We start from the raw sequence: 19646 nt of genomic DNA, 5'->3' as shown, positions 1-19646 counted from the left end.
CCTGTGCTCTGCAACAAGAGAAGCCACCGCAATGCAATGAAGAGTAGCCACTGCCTGTCGCAAATAGAGAAGGCCTGCGCGCAACAATGAAGACCCAACACAACCAAAAAAAACCACATAAATTAAGATTAAAAAAAACACGGACATCCCCGTGGTCCAGTGGTTAAGACGCTGTGTTCCCAATGCCGGGGGTACAGGTTTGACCCTTGGTCAGGGAACTAAGATCCTGCATGCCATACCATACCACCACCAAAAAAAAAAAGATATAATACATGTAACAGTGTTTTCTAAAGTACAAATGTCCCTCACATAAGCTACAAATATCTTATTTTAAAGCAACCACATCATGCTTGGTGGTTATAACAGCAAACTGAAGTGGTGGGCTCATTCTCTGCTCTTCCTTTCCCCTGCTCAGAGTGGCAGGGACCATGTCTAGCTATGATGTCTTCTACAGGATCCAAGACTGTCAGGATGGAGCATCCTGGTCCTCCCAGAGTCCACCAGTGACCAACGACTTCTCTGATTTCCTAGATGAATCCAGCCCCTCGGCCAGGATCTCCAGATGGTGGTGAGGGGCTCTGGAGCCAGGCTGCCCTGGGTTGCAGTCTTTACTCCAGCACTGCTAGTATGACCTCAGTTAATTTCTTTCACATCTCTGTGCCTCCGTTTCCTCATCTGTAAAAATGAGGATAGGGAATTCCCTGGCAGTCCAGATGTTAGGACTCTGTGTTTTCACTAACTGAGGGTGCAGGTTCAATCCTTAGTCTGGGAACTAAGATCTTGCAAGCTGCACAGCATGGCCAAAATATAAATAAATAAATTCTGGGTCAAAAAATAAGTGTTAGTCGCTCAGTTGTGCCCGGACTCTTTGCGACCTCATGGACTGTAGTCTACCAGGCTCCTCTATCCATGGGATTTCCCAGGCAAGAATACTGGAGTTGGTTGTCATTTCCTCCTCCAGGGGATCTTCCAGAACTGAGGACTTCCCTGGTGGCTCAGACGGTAAAGAATCTGCCTGCAATGCAGGAGAGCAGGGTTTGATCCCTGGGTGAGGAACATCTCCTGGGAAGGAAATGGCAACCCACTCCAGTATTCTGGCCTGGGAAATCCCATGGACGGAGAAGCCTGGTAGGCTACAGTCCATGGCGCCACAAAAGAGTTGGATACGACTTAGTGACTAAACAATAACAAAAAGAGTAAAAGTAAAACAGACATTTTCAGACAATTAAATACCAACATACCCTCACCAAAGGTTATATTACTTCAAGAAGGAAAATAAATCCAAATAGAAAACCCAACATGCAAGAAGGAATGGTGAGCAAAAACAAACCTTGTGAAATTTTCAGGATATCCAACAATGATTGACTGTATAAAATAATCAAAAGGCATAACATATGGTGTTAACAAACTAGTGATAACTAAACACACTAACTAACACAACTGATAGGTGAGGAGGAGAGAAAGCAGGCAAAATGATCTGTGATCCTGTGTCATTCAGGAAAAAGAGTAAATAGATCAATTAACTTGAGATTCTATTAAGTATGTATTTTAAAATATTAAAGAATAACCAAAAGAATAAAAAACACAGTACATATCATCCAAAGTAGCAGAGAGAGAAAAAAGGTAAGAAAAGAATACAGCTTAATCATTCAGTACAATCCTCTAAAAGAAGTTAAGGTGATCTCCCCGTCCCGAAAGGTAAAAAGACAAGATGAATAGCAAAAGATGACAGAAATAAATCCAAACATACCTATAATCACAATAAAAGCAAATGGACTAAATTATATAATTAAAAAGCAAAGGAAACACAGTTCTGAACTGGGCAAGAATTAGTCAAGGTATTCCTCTGCTCCCTTTACACCCTGGAGACCAGGTCTGTCTCTCCCATCCCCTGGCCACATCCACCACCTACCCACTTCTCCTGGAGCTGATTCACCTCCTCCTCATGGGCTGACTTCAGCTGCTGCAGGGCAGCCTGCCCTTCTTGCTCAGCCTGGGCCAGCTGCCTGGCTGCTGTGTCCCGTGCCTGCTCTGCCCGGCTCCGTTCAGTGTCCAGTTCCAGCTGCAGGCACTTCACTTCCCCTAGGATGCCAGGGACAGGATCTGTCTGGTCTCTGAGGCTCTGCCCTCCCATCTTTCACCCTCCTCCCCAGGCCTCATGAGGAATTCCCATCTCAGAAGCTGGGGGGGATAGGATGTGTGTGTGTGTGTGTGTGTGTGTGTGTGTGTGTGTGTGTGTGAGTGTGAGTGTGTGTGTGTGTGTGTGTGTGTGTGTGTATTAGTCACTCAGTCGTGTCCAACTCTTTGCAACTCCATGGACTGTAGGCCGCCAGACTCCTCGGTCCATGGGATTCTCCAGGCAAGAATACTGGAGTGGGTGGTCATTCCCTTCAAGAATACTGGAGTGGGTGGTCATTCCCTTCTCCAGGAGATCTGCCTGACCCAGGGATTAACTTGGGTCTCCTGCATTGCAGGCAGATTCGTTACCATCTGAGCCACCAGGGAACCCCCCTCAGAGGCCGTGGGTCTGGCTCTAATAGCTTCCCACCGTCTTCCTGGCTTTTAACATCCCCGTGGACTGAAGTGTGCCCACCCCAGCTGGGTTCTCACCTTGGATTACTTCCTTGGCTTGAGTGACAGTTTGAATCTGGACCTCCAGCTGTCCTTTGGTGACCTCTGTCAGAGAATGTTGTTGCTGGGCCTCAAACAGACTGCTCTCCAGTACCTCCTTGGCTGAGCTGTCAGGTTTAGGAATCAGGAGAGTTCTTACCCATTAAGCCCCTTACCCTTCCTTAAGAGGAGTCGGGTTCTAACTACTGGCCACCTAGAGAAGCTAGAGGGGCAACTACAAACTCATAACTCATTGAAACCCCCATACACTTTGGGCAAGGAATTCAGTTTGGCTACGCCTTGCTTTGTAAAGCTCTCTGCCCCTGGTAGAACTGGGGGTGGGCCCTACCTGAGCCCCAGCAGCTGTTCTGCGAGCTCCTGCCGGTCTCGCTCCACGGCCTGCAGCCGCACCTCGAGAGCCGCCTTCTCCCGTGCCAGAGCCTCCTTCTCCTGGACTTCTCGGGTGAGCATTTCCTCCTGGCGCTTTGTCTCTTGCTTTAGCTGTTCCAGCTGAGCTGAGGCTGCCTCCTGCTGGTGATACGTCTGGGGGGACAGAACTGCTGAGACAGGCACAGAGGCAGGACCCCCTACTCCAGGCTGCTATCACCAGATTAGGGTCACTGGACCCACCTCTGTGAGCTGTGCCCTCTCACACCAAGGGCCATAAATCTATCTCCCTGATCTCCCCAGAGTGCCTAGACCAGGAAACATGCCCTCCTTTGAGTAAGACCTTGTGCTAGGGCAGCAAGAGATCTACTTCTAAGGAGCTTTTAGTCTTAAGAAGTAAGACACACACATTACCACGAAGAAGGTGATCAACACCCCGAGAAAGAGACTTTGAGAAGGGAGAAGGGAAAGCGAAAGTGTTAGTCGCTCAGTTGTGTCAGACTCTTTGTGACCCCACGGACTGTAGTCTGCCAGGCTCCTCTGTTCATGGGATTTTCCATCAAGAATTCTAGAGTGGGTTGCCATGCCCCTCTCCAGAGGATCTTCCTGACCCAGGGATCGAACCCCTGTCTCCTGCATTGCAGGTAGATTCTTTACCATCAGAGCCACCAGGGAAGCCCTCTGAGAGGGGAGATTACACATTAGGTCAATGAGATGTTTGGTAGGGATGAAAGATCACCTTTGAGTTGGGTCATTGGTTCAGAAAAAACTAATGGAGCCCCTTGCCATGTGTTAGACACTGTGCTAAAAGCTGGAGGGATTAAAAGCAAATAAGACATAGCCTTGCTTCAAGGAGCTTTTGGTGGAGATACATAAACAGATCATTATAATACAGTATGAAGGCTGTGGTGGTTGAATAAACGTGACGTATTATCAGAGAACAAAGGAGAGGCATCTAACTCAAATCGATGGATGTGAAGCAATGGGGCATAAGCGAAGGATTCCTTTAGGAATTCTTTTAAGAAACTGGAAGATGTACCCCAAACTGTTAACAGTAATGCTGGTCATTTCTAGGAAATGAGATTTTCCCTTCCTGAGGTTTCTGTAGTGTTTTCGTTTTTTCACAGTGAGCATGTATTATATACTCTCGTGAGATGGTAGCAGTTTTGTCTTCTCACCTCGCTTAGCTTCTCTTGCATTTCTTCCTTCTCTTCCTGGATGCCCCTGAGGTCCGCTTGCAGCTCTGCCCTGGTCTCCTCTGTTTTCTGCAGCTGGGCCTCCAGGCGGGTGTTCTCTTCCCACAGGGCTTCCCTGCTCCTCTCAGCCTCTGCCAGGTCCACCTGCAAAGTGCTTCTCGCCTGCTCTGCTGCCTCCATCCGCCTGCACACAGACTGGTTCTCCTGTTCGAACTACTGGCCAAAAAGGGAAGGGCATCAGAGACAAAGGGTTACGGTCTAGAGGTGAAGAGGTGAGACAGACGTCTACATGAAATTTATGACTCTCTTCTCCACAGAAGGACACAGGAGTGCTTATGGGAGAGGAGGACTAAGCACACGTTTGGGGTCTAGAGCCTTTACTCCAGGTACTAGATGTTGGGACAGAGACAAAAAAGGCAAAATCCTGGACTTCCCTGGCGGCTCAGTGAAGAATCCGCCTGCCAATGGGTTCGATCCCTGGTCCAGGAAGATCCCACACGTCTTGGAGCAACTAAGCTCGCGTGCCAAGACTATTGAACTTATGCTCTAGTGTCCGTGAGCTGCAACTACCGAAGCTCACATGTCATGCTGCAACAGAAGCCACAGAAGCCCTGCAGAGCAGCTAGAGAAAAGCCTGGGCAGCAACAAAGACCTAGCACAGCCAAAAAAATTGAATAGACAAAATAAAAAACAAAAAGCAAAATCCTGCTCTTGAAGAATTCAGAATAAGGGAACATAGAATATTTCTGGGGCTCAAGGGAACAAGAGTGATTGAAGAGACAGTTAAATCTGTTCTGTTTATTTTTCTAGCACCATGAAGCATGCAGGATCTTAGTACTTCCACCAGGGATTGAACCCATGCCCCCTGCAGTGGAAGCTCAGAGTCTTAACCACTGGACCACCAGGGAAGTCTGAGACATGTTAAATTTTTAACCTCTAGAGAAGATTCTGAGGCTTGGGCTCTTCAGCAGATCCTTTTGTGGTGGTTGTTGTTATCTCAAACAACAGGATTAAAGCCTAGTCTTCCTTCTAGAGGGCATAGACTTCCTTCCTGGCCCTGGTGATTTCACTGTAAAGCCCAAAGGTGGTCCTGCTATAGACGTGGGAGGGGTCTACTTTTAACGGTTGAGCTCGGGCCTTATAATCTTTGCTTTCCTCTGCACTGTAAGTGTTCCTTTTGCTCATTCCAGGACTACAAGGGAGCTGATCTGTCTTGGGCTGATCCATTTGAGAACTGTTCCTTGTCACTAGCCATCAGCTGTGTCTGTCTCTTGCCCTCGGTTGGGGCCCAGTCCTACCCCGTATGTCAGAGATCTTTGCTCACCTGGAGAAGCTGCTGGTTCAGTCCAACTTTATCTAAGGCCAAAGCCTCGTTTAAGGCGCTGAGTTTGACAGCTGCAGCCCGGAGATCAGCGACCTCAGCCTTCAAGCTGTTCTCAGAACTCGACAGCTCCACGATTGACTGTTCTGCCTAAAAACAGACAGTTAAAGAGCTTTTTCCCCCAGTTTTCCTACAACAGTGAACAGCTCACAAACCAACACCTGCTGCTTCCCGTGGACAGAAAGGAGTTAACACTTCATTCCCTCCCTTACCTTCTAAACTTTTCCCTTCATTCATTCATTCACTCTCCCATGCATTCATTGAAGAGTGAAAGAGGAATTCACACAACAGGGGCACAGACATCAGGACATATAAACAACCACAACTGTGATGACACCACAGACAATGGAAACACAAAGTGCTCTGGGACCTCAAAGGAAACATTAATTCAATTTGAAAGAGTCAGAAAATGCTTGGTTGAAGAGTTCACAGTGAAGCTGGACACTGAGAGATGAGGAATCGTTTGCAGTTAAAGGGGAAGGAAAGAACCAGTTCAGGCAAAGGGAAGAGTTCATACAGAGTTCGAGTCACAAGGGAATGGGCACCACGGAGAACACACTTAGTAGAGCACAGGCATAGGAGAAGTGAGGACAGGAATCTCGGGCGAAAAGGAGGCTAGAAAAGGTGGCAGGGGGCAGAGGGCTGTGAGTGTGACACCAAGGAGCTGGGGAGCCACTGAACGGTTTTAGGAAAGAGACTGACATGACCAGATTTATACTTTAGAAAACCATTCTAAGTCCAATAGTCTGTTGAGGGGGACAGAAACTAGGAATTGAGGCACAAAATAGGAAGGGCCATGGCTTACAAAGTGAAGAATGACGCAGGTTGCACACCCTTTGCCTAGAGACAATCAACTTTCCAAGCTGCCCGCCCAACCCCGCCGGTGAGGGGGAGGCCCACGCACTCGAGCCAGCGCGGCGGTCACTTCTGTTTGCTCCTGCCTCAGCAGCTCCCCTTCCAGGCGACTGGACTCCAGGGCTTCCCGAAGGGAGATCAGTTCACTGAGGGACTCGGACTGTTTGGCTTCCAGGACTGCCAGTGTCTCCTGACTAAGACGACAAAGAGAAGAGGGCTGGAGGAAATCTTAGAGAGTGGCCGTATCCCGAAAGATGTTGAAGCTGAAACTCCAATACTTTGGCCACCTGATGCGAAGAACTGACTCATTTGAAAAGACACTGATGCTGGGAAAGACTGCAGGTGAGAGGAGAAGGGGACGACAGAGGGTGAGATGGCTGGATGGCATCACCGACTCAATGGACATGAGTCTGAGTAAACTCCAGGAGTTGGCGATAGACAGGGAGGCCTGGCGTGCTGCAGTGCATGGGGTCACAAAGAGTTGGACATGACTGAGCGACTGAACTGAACTGATTTGCCTTTGTGATACAAAGGAATGAAGGTGGTCTCTAAAAACTGATAAGGAGAGATCTCCAAGACATAATGTGAAAAAAAGCAAGGTGCAGAACAGTATATGTGGCGTACTGTCTTTTATGCAAGAAACTGGGGGAAATACAAATATATGGACACATTTGCATAACACACCACTAGAAATATGAATAAAAAATTAATTTAAGTGATTACACACAAAAGGAAGAGATATGGGATGGATGAAGTAGAAGGGACAAATACTCTCTCTGTGCATACCTTTTAAAATAGTTTTGACTTATACAAAATTTTCTTTTTAGCCACACTATGTGGCATACATGGTCTTAACCCCCCCAACCAGAGATCGAACCTGTGCCCCTTGCAGTACCAGCGTGGACTCTTAACCACTAGACCCACAGGGAAGCCCCTTGAATCATAGAAATATTAATAAACGTATTATTGAGTCAAACAGTTTAAATTTTAAAACATAAAACTATCTTTGTGGATTGTGGGTTCTTTGCCTTGGTATGGGGAGACCCTTCCTTGCACCAGTCATGATGCTTAGAGTAGTCCTTCAGGATTCCATCGTTTGTGACCATTAGGCGCAAGGAGCTGGGGAACAGAAAAGGAGAGGGGCTACCAAAGATGAAGAAGATCCAACCCGTTACCAGGTACAGAAGACCTACCACAGGCCACGCTCTGTGCTGGCATTTCGTAAAACAAAGTTTTAATCCTCCCAATGACCCTTCAAGGGAAATATTACCACTCCTATTTTACAAATAAATTAATCCATCCAAGTGGTCAGAGCAATTATTTAAACCAAGCTTCTGCCCAGCTCTAAAGTCCTTGCTTTTTCTATGATATCATATTTGGGAATTCACAGATAAGCTGGGTCCCTTTACTCTGGAATGTCCTTTTTTAAAAAACAATATTTATTTATTTGGGTGTACCAGGTCTTAGTTGCAGCATGCTGGATCCTTAGTTGCAGGCTGAGGGATCTAGTTCTCTGACCAGGGATCAAACTGGGTCTCCTGCATTGGGAGCTTGGAGTCTTAGCCACTGGATCACCAGGAATGTCCTTGGAATTCCCTCTCTGGACCAGCTCATTTCCCATTACTTCCCAGGATCAGTCCTACTCTTTGGCCAGCCCAGTCTCCTCTGAACATTCATTGTACCTTCCCAAATCCTTTTCTTTGCTAATCTATTCCTTTAGGCCTTGTCCTGCTCTCTGCCAATCATAATACATTAAGGCCCAGCTCAGCAGCGACCCACTTCTCTGTGCAGCTTTCAGTAACAAACTGTTACCCCTATTCTCCCAGAGGATCTAGCTTGAAGCTCTTTTTAGCTCATGCTTCACCTGGCCACGGTTTACTTGTCTGACTTCCCCATTACACTGCAAACTGCTTGAGGTCAGCGTCTTATTTGTTTCCCCCCACGGGGCCTCAGTTCCTCTGGGTGCTCAGCAAAGTCTGGATGAACTCTTGCATTCATCCTTCTGCCAAGGGTGGAGCGGTAAGCTAAGCTTAACCCACCGCACGCCAGGCTTCTATTAACTCCGCTTTCTCAGGGTGGGGAGGGACGGGGCCGGGGAGGGAGGGGACTGTCACACGCACAGACGCTCCCTCTCTCGGACGGCCAGGTGCAGCTCCTCCTGCTGTTCCTCCTTCTCGCCCTGAGCAGAGTCGCCCTGCAGCTGGAGCTCCATGTTGGTCCTCCGCAGTCGCCACGCCTCCTGCTCCAGCACCTCCAGCTGCTGCTGCAGCTCCTCCCTGGTCTTCTGCAGGAGCTCTCGCTCCCTGGAAGAAGGAGGCCAGACGTGAGCAGAAACCCTGGAACCTAAAAACCCTCCTGGAAGCAGACAGCAGAAGGTCAAAGGAGAGGGGTATCTTCTTCCTTTAAAGAAGGAAACTGGTTAGTTTGTGTTTTTTAAATATCTATTTATTTGGCTCTGACAGGTCTTAGCTGTGGCACACGGGATCTTTGTTGTGTCATGTGGATCTTTTGTTGGGGCACATGGACTCTCTGGTTGCTGCGTGTGGGTTCTCTAGTTTCAGTGCTTGGGCTTAGTTGCTCTGCGACATATGGGATCTTAGTTCCCCGACCAGGGATCAAACTCTGGTCCCTTACACTGCAAGGTGGATTCTTAACCACTGGACCACCAGGGAAGTCTCAAAACTGTTTTTTTTTTTTTCTTTCCTAAATCATCACAAAGACCCAAAACTGAGTGAGCAGGAGCCAGCAGAATGCAAGGTCAGGCGGTCCTGAACAGCCCTGGGTCTGCCAACCACATGATGGGAGTGGGAAAAGGCCGGGTGAGGACTGAGCCCAGGAGGAAGTGGGGGGACAAACAGCCCCCACTCACCTGCTGAGAGAGTCCACCTCTCCCTGCAGGTCCACCGTCTGCCCCGCCAGGGTGTCCCGCTCCCCCGTGAGCTGCTGCAGCCGCTGTCTCAGGGCTTCACCCTCTTCCTCCCACTGGCGATGCTGCTGTTGCCAGGAGCTCACAGCTTCCTGGCAGCCTGACAGCTGCTGCCTTAGGTCCTGCGGAGGGAGAGGGACAGAAGGGAGGTGGTGAGCAAGAGGGCAGGGCAGAGAGGGATGTCAGAAGCCTGGAAGCAGGGCTGGGCAAGGGGGTGGGGACTGGTGCGACCAAGGTAAGTTGTGAACAAAGATGAGACCAGTCGAGGAGATAGAGCATCAGAGGTGACCGGGTTCTGTGGCTCTCAGCGTCTGAGTGCATCATCTTCAAATGTACCATGTGGAGGTGGGGTCAGCAGTGAGTAGGGCTGGGACTCTTAGAACTGGAGGACACTTACCCCCACTCCCCAGGGCTCCACTTTGCAGGGTGCAGTGTAAAGTGCATCAAAGCAGAGCATGCCAGTGGCATGGGGAGCGTGCTGGCTCCCATCAGCACAGCTGGGATGTTGGGGAGCATTTCGGGGTGTTGACAAAACTCCTCATCTCAGGTCAATGTAGAGAAAGGGGCAGTCTGGGCTAGGAGGGTACCTGGGGCCCAAATCAGTTTAGATACCAGCTGAGGAAGAGTGTGGGGTTCTTACCTGCACAGCCTGGCGTCTCTGAGTCAGTACGGAACGCACCAGAGAGACAGCCTTGTCTGGCTGCTGGGAATCAAACTGGGAGGAGAAGGCACCAGGGTCCAACTGCAAGGAGCTCTCGTGACTAGAACCTTGGGCCATACTGTCCTCTTCTTCTACCATGGCCTGAAACCCAACACAGCAGGGTCACCATCCCACTGACTAAGGCCTAGAGTCCATGCAGAGGACTCACACTCCAGCTGGACAAACCTGATGTTTTCTCTCTCCCAGGGGGGTGGGAGGAGGGCATCTAAGAGCCAAAAAGGGTGGGTTCCTTCAATTCTTCAAATCAACTGTTTACCATTGGTCACCCAAACCCAGGATGAGCATCAGGGCTGGAGCACCCCTTGAACACTCCATGAATAAATGAAAGAAGAAGAGGTTATTGAATCCCACCGCTGTCTGAGAACTGCAGCAGGCAGTAAGAACAAGGGCCTGTTTCAGCAGGCAGGGCCAGCCCACAAAAGCTTAGCTTAGGGTTCCAGTTTTCAAACATACCCAGAGAATTCATCCCCACAAGACCCTCAGTCCAAACTCCCCTAGGCGCACCTGAGAGGACAGGGAGGCCTGGGTAAGGGCAGGGTGGACATGTCACCGTGAACAGGAGGCTGACTGGTACCTGGGTTATATCCTGGATCACTTGCTGTAAAGACAACTTCTCCTCTTGGGCGTTCCTACTAAGAGATGCCTCGTGTTCCATTAATTCTGCATGATTTGCCTCCTGAACAGGGAACAAAATGGAGCCTCTGAGCCAAACTTTCAGAGGAGGATTTATTGTTTCAGGCCCCCAAATCAACCAGTCTCCTTCTGTCTCTTCTGCAACCATACTTTTCCCCTGACCACACTGGAATGCTAACGCTGTCTTAGGACTCGGCGGACAATGTGATGTGGTGATTAAGGGTTCAGATTAAGGGATTAAGGGATCCGAAGTAGGCTGTCTAGATTAGCATTCTTTCTCTGTCACTTTCTAGCCTGGTAACCTTAGGCAACTCCTTCTTTGAGCTTCCTTCTCTTTAAAACGGGAATAATTAACAGCAACTACTTCATAGATTTGTTCCCAGACTTGAACGAAAAAACTGCATGTAAGTTATTCAACACAGCACCTGTCACAAGGCAAATGTTCATTAAACGTGAGCCATCATTGGATGAAGGATGGCTGCTGTCTCTGGACAGCAAATGGATGGGTGAGACCTAAGGCCAGAGGAACCTCTAGCCCCAAGGAAGGCCAGTAGTAAATCTGAACTCTCCAAATTTCCCTCCTTCTTCCTACCTTATTGTGCTCCTGCTAAGTCGCTTCAGTCGTGTCCGACTCTGTGTGACCCCATAGACGGCAGCCCACCAGGCTCCCCCGTCCCTGGGATTCTCCAGGCAAGAACACTGGAGTGGGTTGCCATTTCCTTCTCCAATGCGGTGAAAAGTGAAAGTGAAGTCACTCAGTCGTGTCCGACCCTTAGCGACCCCATGGACTGCAGCCTACCAGGCTCCTCCGCCCATGGGATTTTCCAGGCAAGAGTACTGGAGTGGGGTGCCATTGCCTTCTCCGACCTTATTGTGCTAGTGAAGACCTTAGAGACAAAGATTTGCAACTATGGGCTTTTTGGGGTTTTTTTTTGGCCTATGCAAAATCTGAACCAACATTTGTAAATTGGGAGATTTTTATAAGCTGAGAAATTCATAAAAATCTACATTTCTGGCATCTCTCAAAAAGTTAACAAATGGGCCACACCAGCCCCATCCCTGTTGCTATTATTGTTCAGTTGCTCAGTCGTGTCCAACTCTGTGACCCCATGGACTGCAGCAGGTCAGCCTTCCCTGTCCTTCACTATCTCCTGGAGTTTGCTCAAACTCATGTCTATCGAGTCAATGATGCCAGCCAACCATCTCATCCTCTTTTGCTCTCGTCTCCTCCTGCCTTCAGTCTTTCCCAGCATCAGGGTCTTTTCCAATGAGTTGGCTCTTTGGATCAGGATTGGAGCTTCAGCTTCAGTATCAGTCCTTCCAATAAATATTCAGGACTGATTTCCTTTAGGATGGACTGGTTTTCTCTCCTTGCAGTTCAAGGGACTCTCAGGAGTCTTCTCCAACATCACAGTTCAAAAGCATCAATTCTTCAGCGCTCAGCCTTCTTTATGGTCCAACTCTCACATCCATATATGACTATTGGAAAGACCATAGCTTTGACAAGATGGACCTAAGGCCTCATTCCTACATGGCAATTATTTCTTAAAGTTGAACAGTGGATGCCTCCTCCAGACAGGACAAATGTGTCTCAGGGTCCTGCAGTCCCCCCTCCTCCTCTTTTTTTTCCTGTGTACTGAGATCAAGTATCCCCTGTTGTACTAAATATGACCATATCAGAAAAATCAAATTCTTACAGCTGAAACTGCTTGACTCATTTATAGTATTTGGGCCATGAGGACATCTGAATTTGGAAATTCCTGAACACAATGGAAGCAAAAAGGCGTAAGCAAGTTTGCTTCCCAGCTGATCTCAGTTTAGATGAGAAGACTAGGGATATGCATAGCAATGGTGGTTCAGGATTCGCCTAGAGTCAGAGATACAAAAATTAGAGATGGAAGAAAACATGGAACCAAGCCAGGGGTTCTGACGTCCAACCTAAGAGAATCCCTTTGATAACATCCTTGGCAGATGTTATCATGGACTTCACTCCTTCCCAAAGCGGACTGTTCAACTATCGAGCAGCTCTAGCTGCAGCCGAGGTCTACCTCCCGGTAACTTCTAGTCTGGCAGGGCTTGTGGCCCCCTGGCATATATTAAAACAAACCAGCTCTCTTCCCTGGTGTCAGTCCTTCAGTTATGTGAAGGCAGTCATCATGTCTTCTTCAAGCCCTTCTCCGCCAGGCTACATACTGCCATGCTCCTCAGGTGTTTCTTGAATGAGTAGGTTTTGAATCTCTCTACACATTTCCCTCCACCCTCTCCTACTTGGCCACTGTGCCTCTTCACGTGTGTCCCACTCTCTCAGAAGAGGACACACTGCAAAGCTCCCCTAAGAAAGTAATAGGGATGATGCTGTTGCTGTTAAGTTCCTAGGTCATGTCTGACTCTTTGTGACTTCATGGACAGTAGCCACCAGTCTCCTCCGTCCATGGAATTTTCCAAGCAAGGATATTGGAGTGGGTTGCCATTTCCTTCTCCAGGGGGATCTTCCTAACCCCGGGATCAAACCCACATCTCCTGCCTGCATTGCCAGGAAGATACTTTACCACTGAGCCACTTGGGAAGCCCATAGTAGAAAGAGTAGAGAGCTAATGTTTATTAATAGGTAAATGAATTAATTAATTTTCAAATGGAACCAAAATTAATTTTGTAGCTTCAGGGGATATCATCAAGGAACATTTAACTGGTATCCTGCACTCTTTGTCCATAAAGGACAGGAACCCACAGGCCCACTCCCAATTCCTTCCCAGAACAAAGGATCACATACCAGGATCTCCATCGTCGCTCTCAGAGCCTTCACCATCTTTTCATAATCTTCATTTTGCTTCTGAGACTGGGTCAGCAGAGCAGAGAGCTCGGTCACCCTGATGAGAAGATCACAGCACTGTCGCCTGAGCACCCATGGATGTGGACAGAGCTATGCCGCACACCCCCAACCCAATAGAGACACCCCGCCTACAGGCTCCCCAGAGTCCCTTGGGCGCCCCCAGCCCCTGTACTCCCTGAACACATGATACTATAGCCTTGAACTCAGCAGGGGAAGCCAAATGCCGCTCAGACACATGCAGGGATTTACCCCATCTCAAGGCTAGAACACGTGTTTGGGGGCCCGAGAGCTGAAGGAAAGCCCCGGCCCAGGCCCCTCCAGGCCCCACTTGATCTTGAGGTCAAGCACCCTGAAGCCAATGAGAACATCAGAATTGCCACATGGGATAGTTCCACGGTCCCTCCAGCCCAAGGTTCTAACTCTGATAGAGAAAAAGGAGGGGCAGTTTGGGAGAGATTACAGTCAACCTCCCTGATCTTAACCTCAAAGTTCAGGGAAATCACCAGGCCTCTTTATCACCTTTATCCTGGAGTGCAGTACTTGGTATTATATGGGTAGCTTAACAAATATTTCTTGAATAAACTCATCCAGGAGTTTAATTTTTGTTTCAAAGTCTTCATAATTTGATTCTGTATCATCTTTAAGAGCCTGAACTCACTGTACAGTCACTCATTTAGTTACTGTATCACTAAATAAGCATTTATTAAGTGTCTACTATATGGCAGGTGAAGTGCAAAGCACTCGGTCACACAGCTTGACTTAGACATTCTCTGTGCTTTCCAGTGCCTTCACAACCCAACAAAACAAACTGCAATTTACGTACGCCACCGATAGGTGGTGACACTACCCTAGCCACGGGGTATAAACGGAACTCTGTCCTGAGATGACTCAAATAGAGTTGTTTGCTTATGTCCCTGCTCTTCTCATTTTTTTATATCGATTTTATTATAATCCAAAAATAAAACAGCATAGCCAAAAAAAAGAAAAGAAAAAACTAAATAATCAATGAAAGTAAAAAAACTATTAATAAACAATCAATGTTCTAACAAGCAGTTCTAAAGACCATGGTGGGGTACAGTAATGTAACAGGCTATTGAGGTCATCGAAGAGGTGACATTTGAACTATGCCTTAATGGATAAGGCAGAGAGAGGAGGGAGGGAGGCATTCCAGGCCGAGGTCAGCGTCTACAAAGGCGGGAACGTGGAGGGACTTGGCTGTTCTGGGAATGGCAAGTAGTTTGGTATAGAGTCACCGCCAGCTCTGTGAGTCAACAGGAGGGAAACTGAGCTGAGATAGTCTGAGGGTAGAGGGCAGCGACATGGCCCCAGCTGTGGCCCTGGGTTCATACTAGACCCTCCTCTGGCACATCTCCTTCCCCTCTCGTGGGAGGAGGGCTCTTCAGGTCTCCCCCACCTGCTTGACTCCCCAAAGCAGTCGACTTACTTTCCCCAAGCGATCCCCTCTTAGGACCCAGCCCATCTCACCGATCCTGAAGCTCCGCCTTCTCCAGATCCCCTTGACTCTTCAGCTGTATTAACTCCTGGCTCCTTTCATGGGCTTCCCTTTCCAGTTCCTGGGTCTTGGCTAGTAGCAGCATCAACTGGGATGGCTCGTTTCCATTCAGTCTCCCAGATCCATCAGACTCCCGAGACGGTGGTACTCCCACAGTCAGGCGCAGGCAAGAGGTCAACAGGGACCCTGAAAGCCTTGCATGCTCAGCCTTGAGCTCCGTCAGGTCTCTGAGTCCAAGGAAGGAAAGAGCAGACTCCGGTAGGGACCAGGGATAGGAACGGGCAGGTAGAGGTCAGGCCCCAGGAAGAGCGGATCTGGGAAAAACCATCTGAATCCAACAATTCCACCCCTCCCCACCAACTCTCCACCCCTGCCCTCCCCCAACAACCTGACCCCTCCCTTCTAAAGCAGCCCACTGTCACAAGTCTGGAGTCGGCAGGGGCAAACCTTCTCCCATCTTATCCCCACTGACCTGTCAGTGGCTGACTTCATTTCCAGGAAGTGGCGTCGGAAAGTCACCACCTCCCGCCATAGACCCAGAAGGCGACCGTGCTCCCCTTTCAGGTAGCCCTTGAAGAACTGTGTGTTCAGAAACCCAGGTCATATCAAAGGGCAGAGGACATCATTTGTCAACATAGGAGTCCTGGATCCCTCCCGACCATTGCAGGGAAGGGAAGGAGGGACTTACAGGAGACAGCTTACGAATGGGTGTCTATGTTCAGGTGATGCTGAGGTGTTTAATAAAATTAGCAGAGGGATTCAAGAGGTCAGAGGGCCTGGGATGCTATACAGCCTTCCCTGAGCTAGATTAGAAGGTGATAAACAGTAGCTGCTCAACCAATGAGAGCTATTACCATCATCTGCACAGATTTATAATGAGGATTAAATGATACAACATATATAAATCACCTAATACAAAGCCTGGCACAGAGCAATGGCTCAGGCAACATTTGTTTCCTTTAACTGGGATCTGAAAATGTCTTCCCATTCAATTTCAATAGCTACCTCCTTGGCATCTAGCTTGCAGACTTCCAGACGAGGGGAGTCTAAACTTTGAGATCCGTCTAAAATCTGACCGAGGCACTAATGCAGGGACAGAGCTGCTCTGAGTGTCATGCTGCTGCTGCTGCTGCTGCTAAGACGCTGCAGTCATGTCCGACTCTGTGTGACCCCATAGACGGCAGCCCACCAGGCTCCCCCGTCCCTGGGATTCTCCAGGCAAGAACACTGGAGTGGTTTGCCATTTCCTTCTCCAGTGCATGAAAGTGAAAAGTGAAAGTGAAGTCGCTCAGTCGTGTCCACCTCAGCGACCCCATGGACTGCAGCCCACCGGGCTCCTCCATCCATGGGATTTTCCAGGCAAGAGTACTGGAGTGGGGTGCCACGCTACCTGCCAGCAAAACCTGGACTGGGCAGGTAAGGACAGAATGAAGCTGACAGCCCGAGCAGGGCTGAGCTGCCAGCATGAGTGCTAAACACGCCCAGAGACTTAAACTACAGCCCAGTTCCCATCCAGGTCCTGAAGTTAACCGGTTCCTTCTGGCACCGACCAGGCAGTGCCCAACATGCACTCCTCTCACTGTTCCTGCCCCGTTTCTCTTACCTCCTGCTCCATCTGCCACTGGCTCTCCTTCCTCATTAGCTCATCCCGGGCCCGGCTCCAGTCGACTGTCAATTTTTCCACATCTTCCCGAAGCGCTTGATTCACCACGTCAGCTTTTTCCATGTGCAGCCGAAGCTGGGTGTTCACCTCCGCTAGACTCTCACACCTGCACTGGGGAGGGGTAGGAGCAAGTACTAAACAAAGGTCTGAGCCAACCCCCTGGACCTCTTGGAGTAAGACGACAACCACTGGAACTTTCCACTGCCAGGAGCTGGAGGGCTAAGGCTGAAGTCCTTGGTTCTAAACCATGTCAGCCCTCGAGACAGAGGTTTTCCATCAGCCTTCTCCGCCCGCCGGCCAACCACCCAGGCCAGAAAGTTGGGGCCCATCACCTCTGTTGTTCCTCTTCCAATCGGATTAGCAGCTGTTCCAGGTTTGGCTCTTCCACGCTTTCCCACCTTTGAGGGATCGGTCCCTTAGCCAGATAAAAGCAAGCCTTATTCACCTCCACAGAGAACATCCTGCAGACCAAGTCTCTGATGCCCTCTCCTACAGCAGCCCACTTTTCTAAATTCACACTTTTATTTTTACTTTTGGCTGTGCCGTGCAGCTTGCAGGATCTTAATTCCCAGATTAGGGGTCGAATCTGGGCCCTTAGTAGTGAAAGTGTGGAATCCTAGCCCCTGGACTGCCAGGGAATCCCCCTGCTTTCTTTTTATTCTTTCTCCCCTTTGTTAGCGATATGTCTCTTTTCTCAATCACTGCATCCTGCAAGTAAATCCACTGTATATCTCTCTCCAAATGTGAACCACTGACTTCTCATGAAAGACAGCATTTGGCAGTGAAAAGAACTTTTGAGTTAAGAAGCATAAGATACAGCTTCCAGGGATTTCCCTGGCAGTCCGGTGATTAAGATTTTGCCTTCCACTGCTGGGGGTGCAGGTTCAATCTCTGGCTGGGGAGCTAAGATCCCATATACCTCACAGCCAAAAAACTAAAAATGGAAGCAATATTGTAACAACATCAATAAAGATTTAAAAAAATTTTTTCTAATCTTTAAAAAAAAATAAACAAAATACATCTTTCACTAATGGCCTTGGCTTCTATTACACTAATCTTCAGACTTTGGGAAGTTATAACTTCTCTGATCCACAGGTTTTCAGCTCCAAAGTGAAGGTGATATCATTCCCCTGAGAAAACTGCTTTGCAGGTAAAATGACATAATTCTATGACAATGCCTAAGGGTGCCTACACAATGCCTACAGATCGATACATACTAAGTCCTTTCTCTCCTCTGAAGGAACTCTTCTGAGGGTAACGTTAAGATGGTGCTGAGGGGAGCTAGAACAAAGGCAGATGGGTTTTTGAAAGGCAATTCTATCCTGCCCACAGCACAAATAAATCTATCTGCCACAAACACATCTTTCCCGCCCCCCCTCCAAGTCTGTGAGGCACACATCTCTCCACAACAGATAAACACTGACACCTTCTGGAGGAAAAATGCATCTCTTCTCTCGGATTCCACCCTCCTTCCAATCTGGTTCAGATGGTAAGGAATCCGCCTGCAGTGCAGGAAAACCTGGGTTCAATCCCTGGGTCAGGAAGATGCCCTGGGAATGGCTACCTGCCCCAGTATTCTTGCCTGGAGAATTCCAAGAACAGAGAAGCCTGGTGGGCTACAGTCCATGGGGTCACAAAGAGTCGGAGACGACTGAGTGACTTTCACTTTATTTAACTTCCAATCTGATAACCTTAAATTTCTTAAAGCTGTGTTTTGCTCTTTAGAGAGCCCTGGGCTGGAGTCTGTTGGGGCAGGAATAGCCAGGTCCCATGAAGGTATCCGATAAAGCTCTCAGGGGACTTCCCTGGCGGTCCAGTGGCTAAGCCTCCACGCTCCCAATGCAGGGGGCCCGGGTTCGATCCCTGTTCGAGGAACTAGATCCCACATGCCTCAACTAAGAGTTCGCATGCCACAACTGAACGATCCTGCATGCTGTAACTAAAGATTCCCCACGCTGCAACTAAAAAAACAAAAGAAAAAGATCCTATGTGCCACAATTAAAACCCAGTGCAGCCAAATAAATGCTAAAAAATATTTTCATTATTAAAATATTAAATATTTAAAAAAATTTCCAAATATTAAAAAAGGCAAAAAAAAGCTCTCAGGAGCTGCTGAAAGAGCCACTTCTACCAAACACCGCCTTACCTCTCCCCAGCCTCCCTCAGTCAGCAAACAGGGCCTAACCATACTCCCCGAGGGCCCGTGAGCACAGAACAGCCTCACTCACCCCAGTGGCTTCCAGCCGCTTCTCCAGCTCCTGGCACCAGCTCCGGTACTGTAACACCTGAGGCAAATGGAGCAGGACCGGGCAATGGGCCGGCTGGTACCCATGGCCCAAAGCAGAGGTCCCCTCGGGGTCGTGGGCAAACCCCTCGGTAAATAAGGGGCTGGGTGACAGGAGTGAGGTAAGGCTGTAACATCTTACAGCTTCCGTTTGGTCATTTAATAATACATTCTCTGCAGCTTTTGTTATTGGAGAAGCAACAAGTTTGTGGGCTCGGGAACTGGCAAACCTAAGGTCCGGTCCGATTCTAGGAGAGCAAAGCTAGATGGCTGACTGAAGCCCCGTGAAGGGCGTCTTTGAAAGGACACAGTCAGCAGCTGGTGGAGGAGTTGGGAGCATCACAGGAGAGCTGTTTAGGTGTTGCCACCGTGTGGCTCTGGGCTCCGGCCAACCTCGTCCATCTCAGCCCCCAGCTCCAGAGGTCCTCCTCTTCCCCTTCCTAAGAGAGCGGCCGCCTTACCTTGGCCTGCAGCTTCCTCACGAGAGCTGCTTGCCTCTGCTGGGCCTCCTGGGAGCTCTTCAGCTTCCTCCATGAGGCTGCCTGGTTCTCAGCCATCTGCTGCTGCAGCGCCAGCACTTGCTCCTCCAGCACCAGCTGCAGGGACCGGGGCTTCATATTGTTCAACCCAGGGCCCCCTGTCTCCAT

The 19646-nt window shown here is 49.0% G+C and overlaps 1 protein-coding gene across 1 annotated transcript in view; it reads right to left on the bottom strand.

Moving 5' to 3' along the window:
- Positions 1 to 19646, bottom strand: part of CEP250 (centrosomal protein 250) — a 40106-nt gene extending 20460 nt beyond the window's left edge. The window contains exons 1-17 of the mRNA XM_068987098.1: positions 19461 to 19646; positions 18944 to 19000; positions 17048 to 17130; positions 16656 to 16821; positions 15525 to 15631; positions 15025 to 15279; positions 13480 to 13576; positions 10651 to 10752; positions 9996 to 10157; positions 9299 to 9477; positions 8550 to 8732; positions 6479 to 6623; positions 5518 to 5664; positions 4176 to 4406; positions 2960 to 3153; positions 2611 to 2738; positions 1913 to 2082 (exon numbers count right to left, since the gene is read on the bottom strand). Coding sequence (XP_068843199.1) covers positions 1913 to 2082; positions 2611 to 2738; positions 2960 to 3153; positions 4176 to 4406; positions 5518 to 5664; positions 6479 to 6623; positions 8550 to 8732; positions 9299 to 9477; positions 9996 to 10157; positions 10651 to 10752; positions 13480 to 13576; positions 15025 to 15279; positions 15525 to 15631; positions 16656 to 16821; positions 17048 to 17130; positions 18944 to 19000; positions 19461 to 19646 — 2592 coding nt within the window. The remainder of the gene's footprint in view (positions 1 to 1912; positions 2083 to 2610; positions 2739 to 2959; positions 3154 to 4175; positions 4407 to 5517; positions 5665 to 6478; positions 6624 to 8549; positions 8733 to 9298; positions 9478 to 9995; positions 10158 to 10650; positions 10753 to 13479; positions 13577 to 15024; positions 15280 to 15524; positions 15632 to 16655; positions 16822 to 17047; positions 17131 to 18943; positions 19001 to 19460) is intronic.

Source organism: Capricornis sumatraensis, chromosome 15, assembly GCF_032405125.1.
Source record: "Capricornis sumatraensis isolate serow.1 chromosome 15, serow.2, whole genome shotgun sequence".
NCBI classification, from domain to species: domain Eukaryota; kingdom Metazoa; phylum Chordata; class Mammalia; order Artiodactyla; family Bovidae; genus Capricornis; species Capricornis sumatraensis.
Note: the sequence above shows the minus strand (reverse complement) of the source record. Positions and strands in the feature narration are given on the sequence as shown.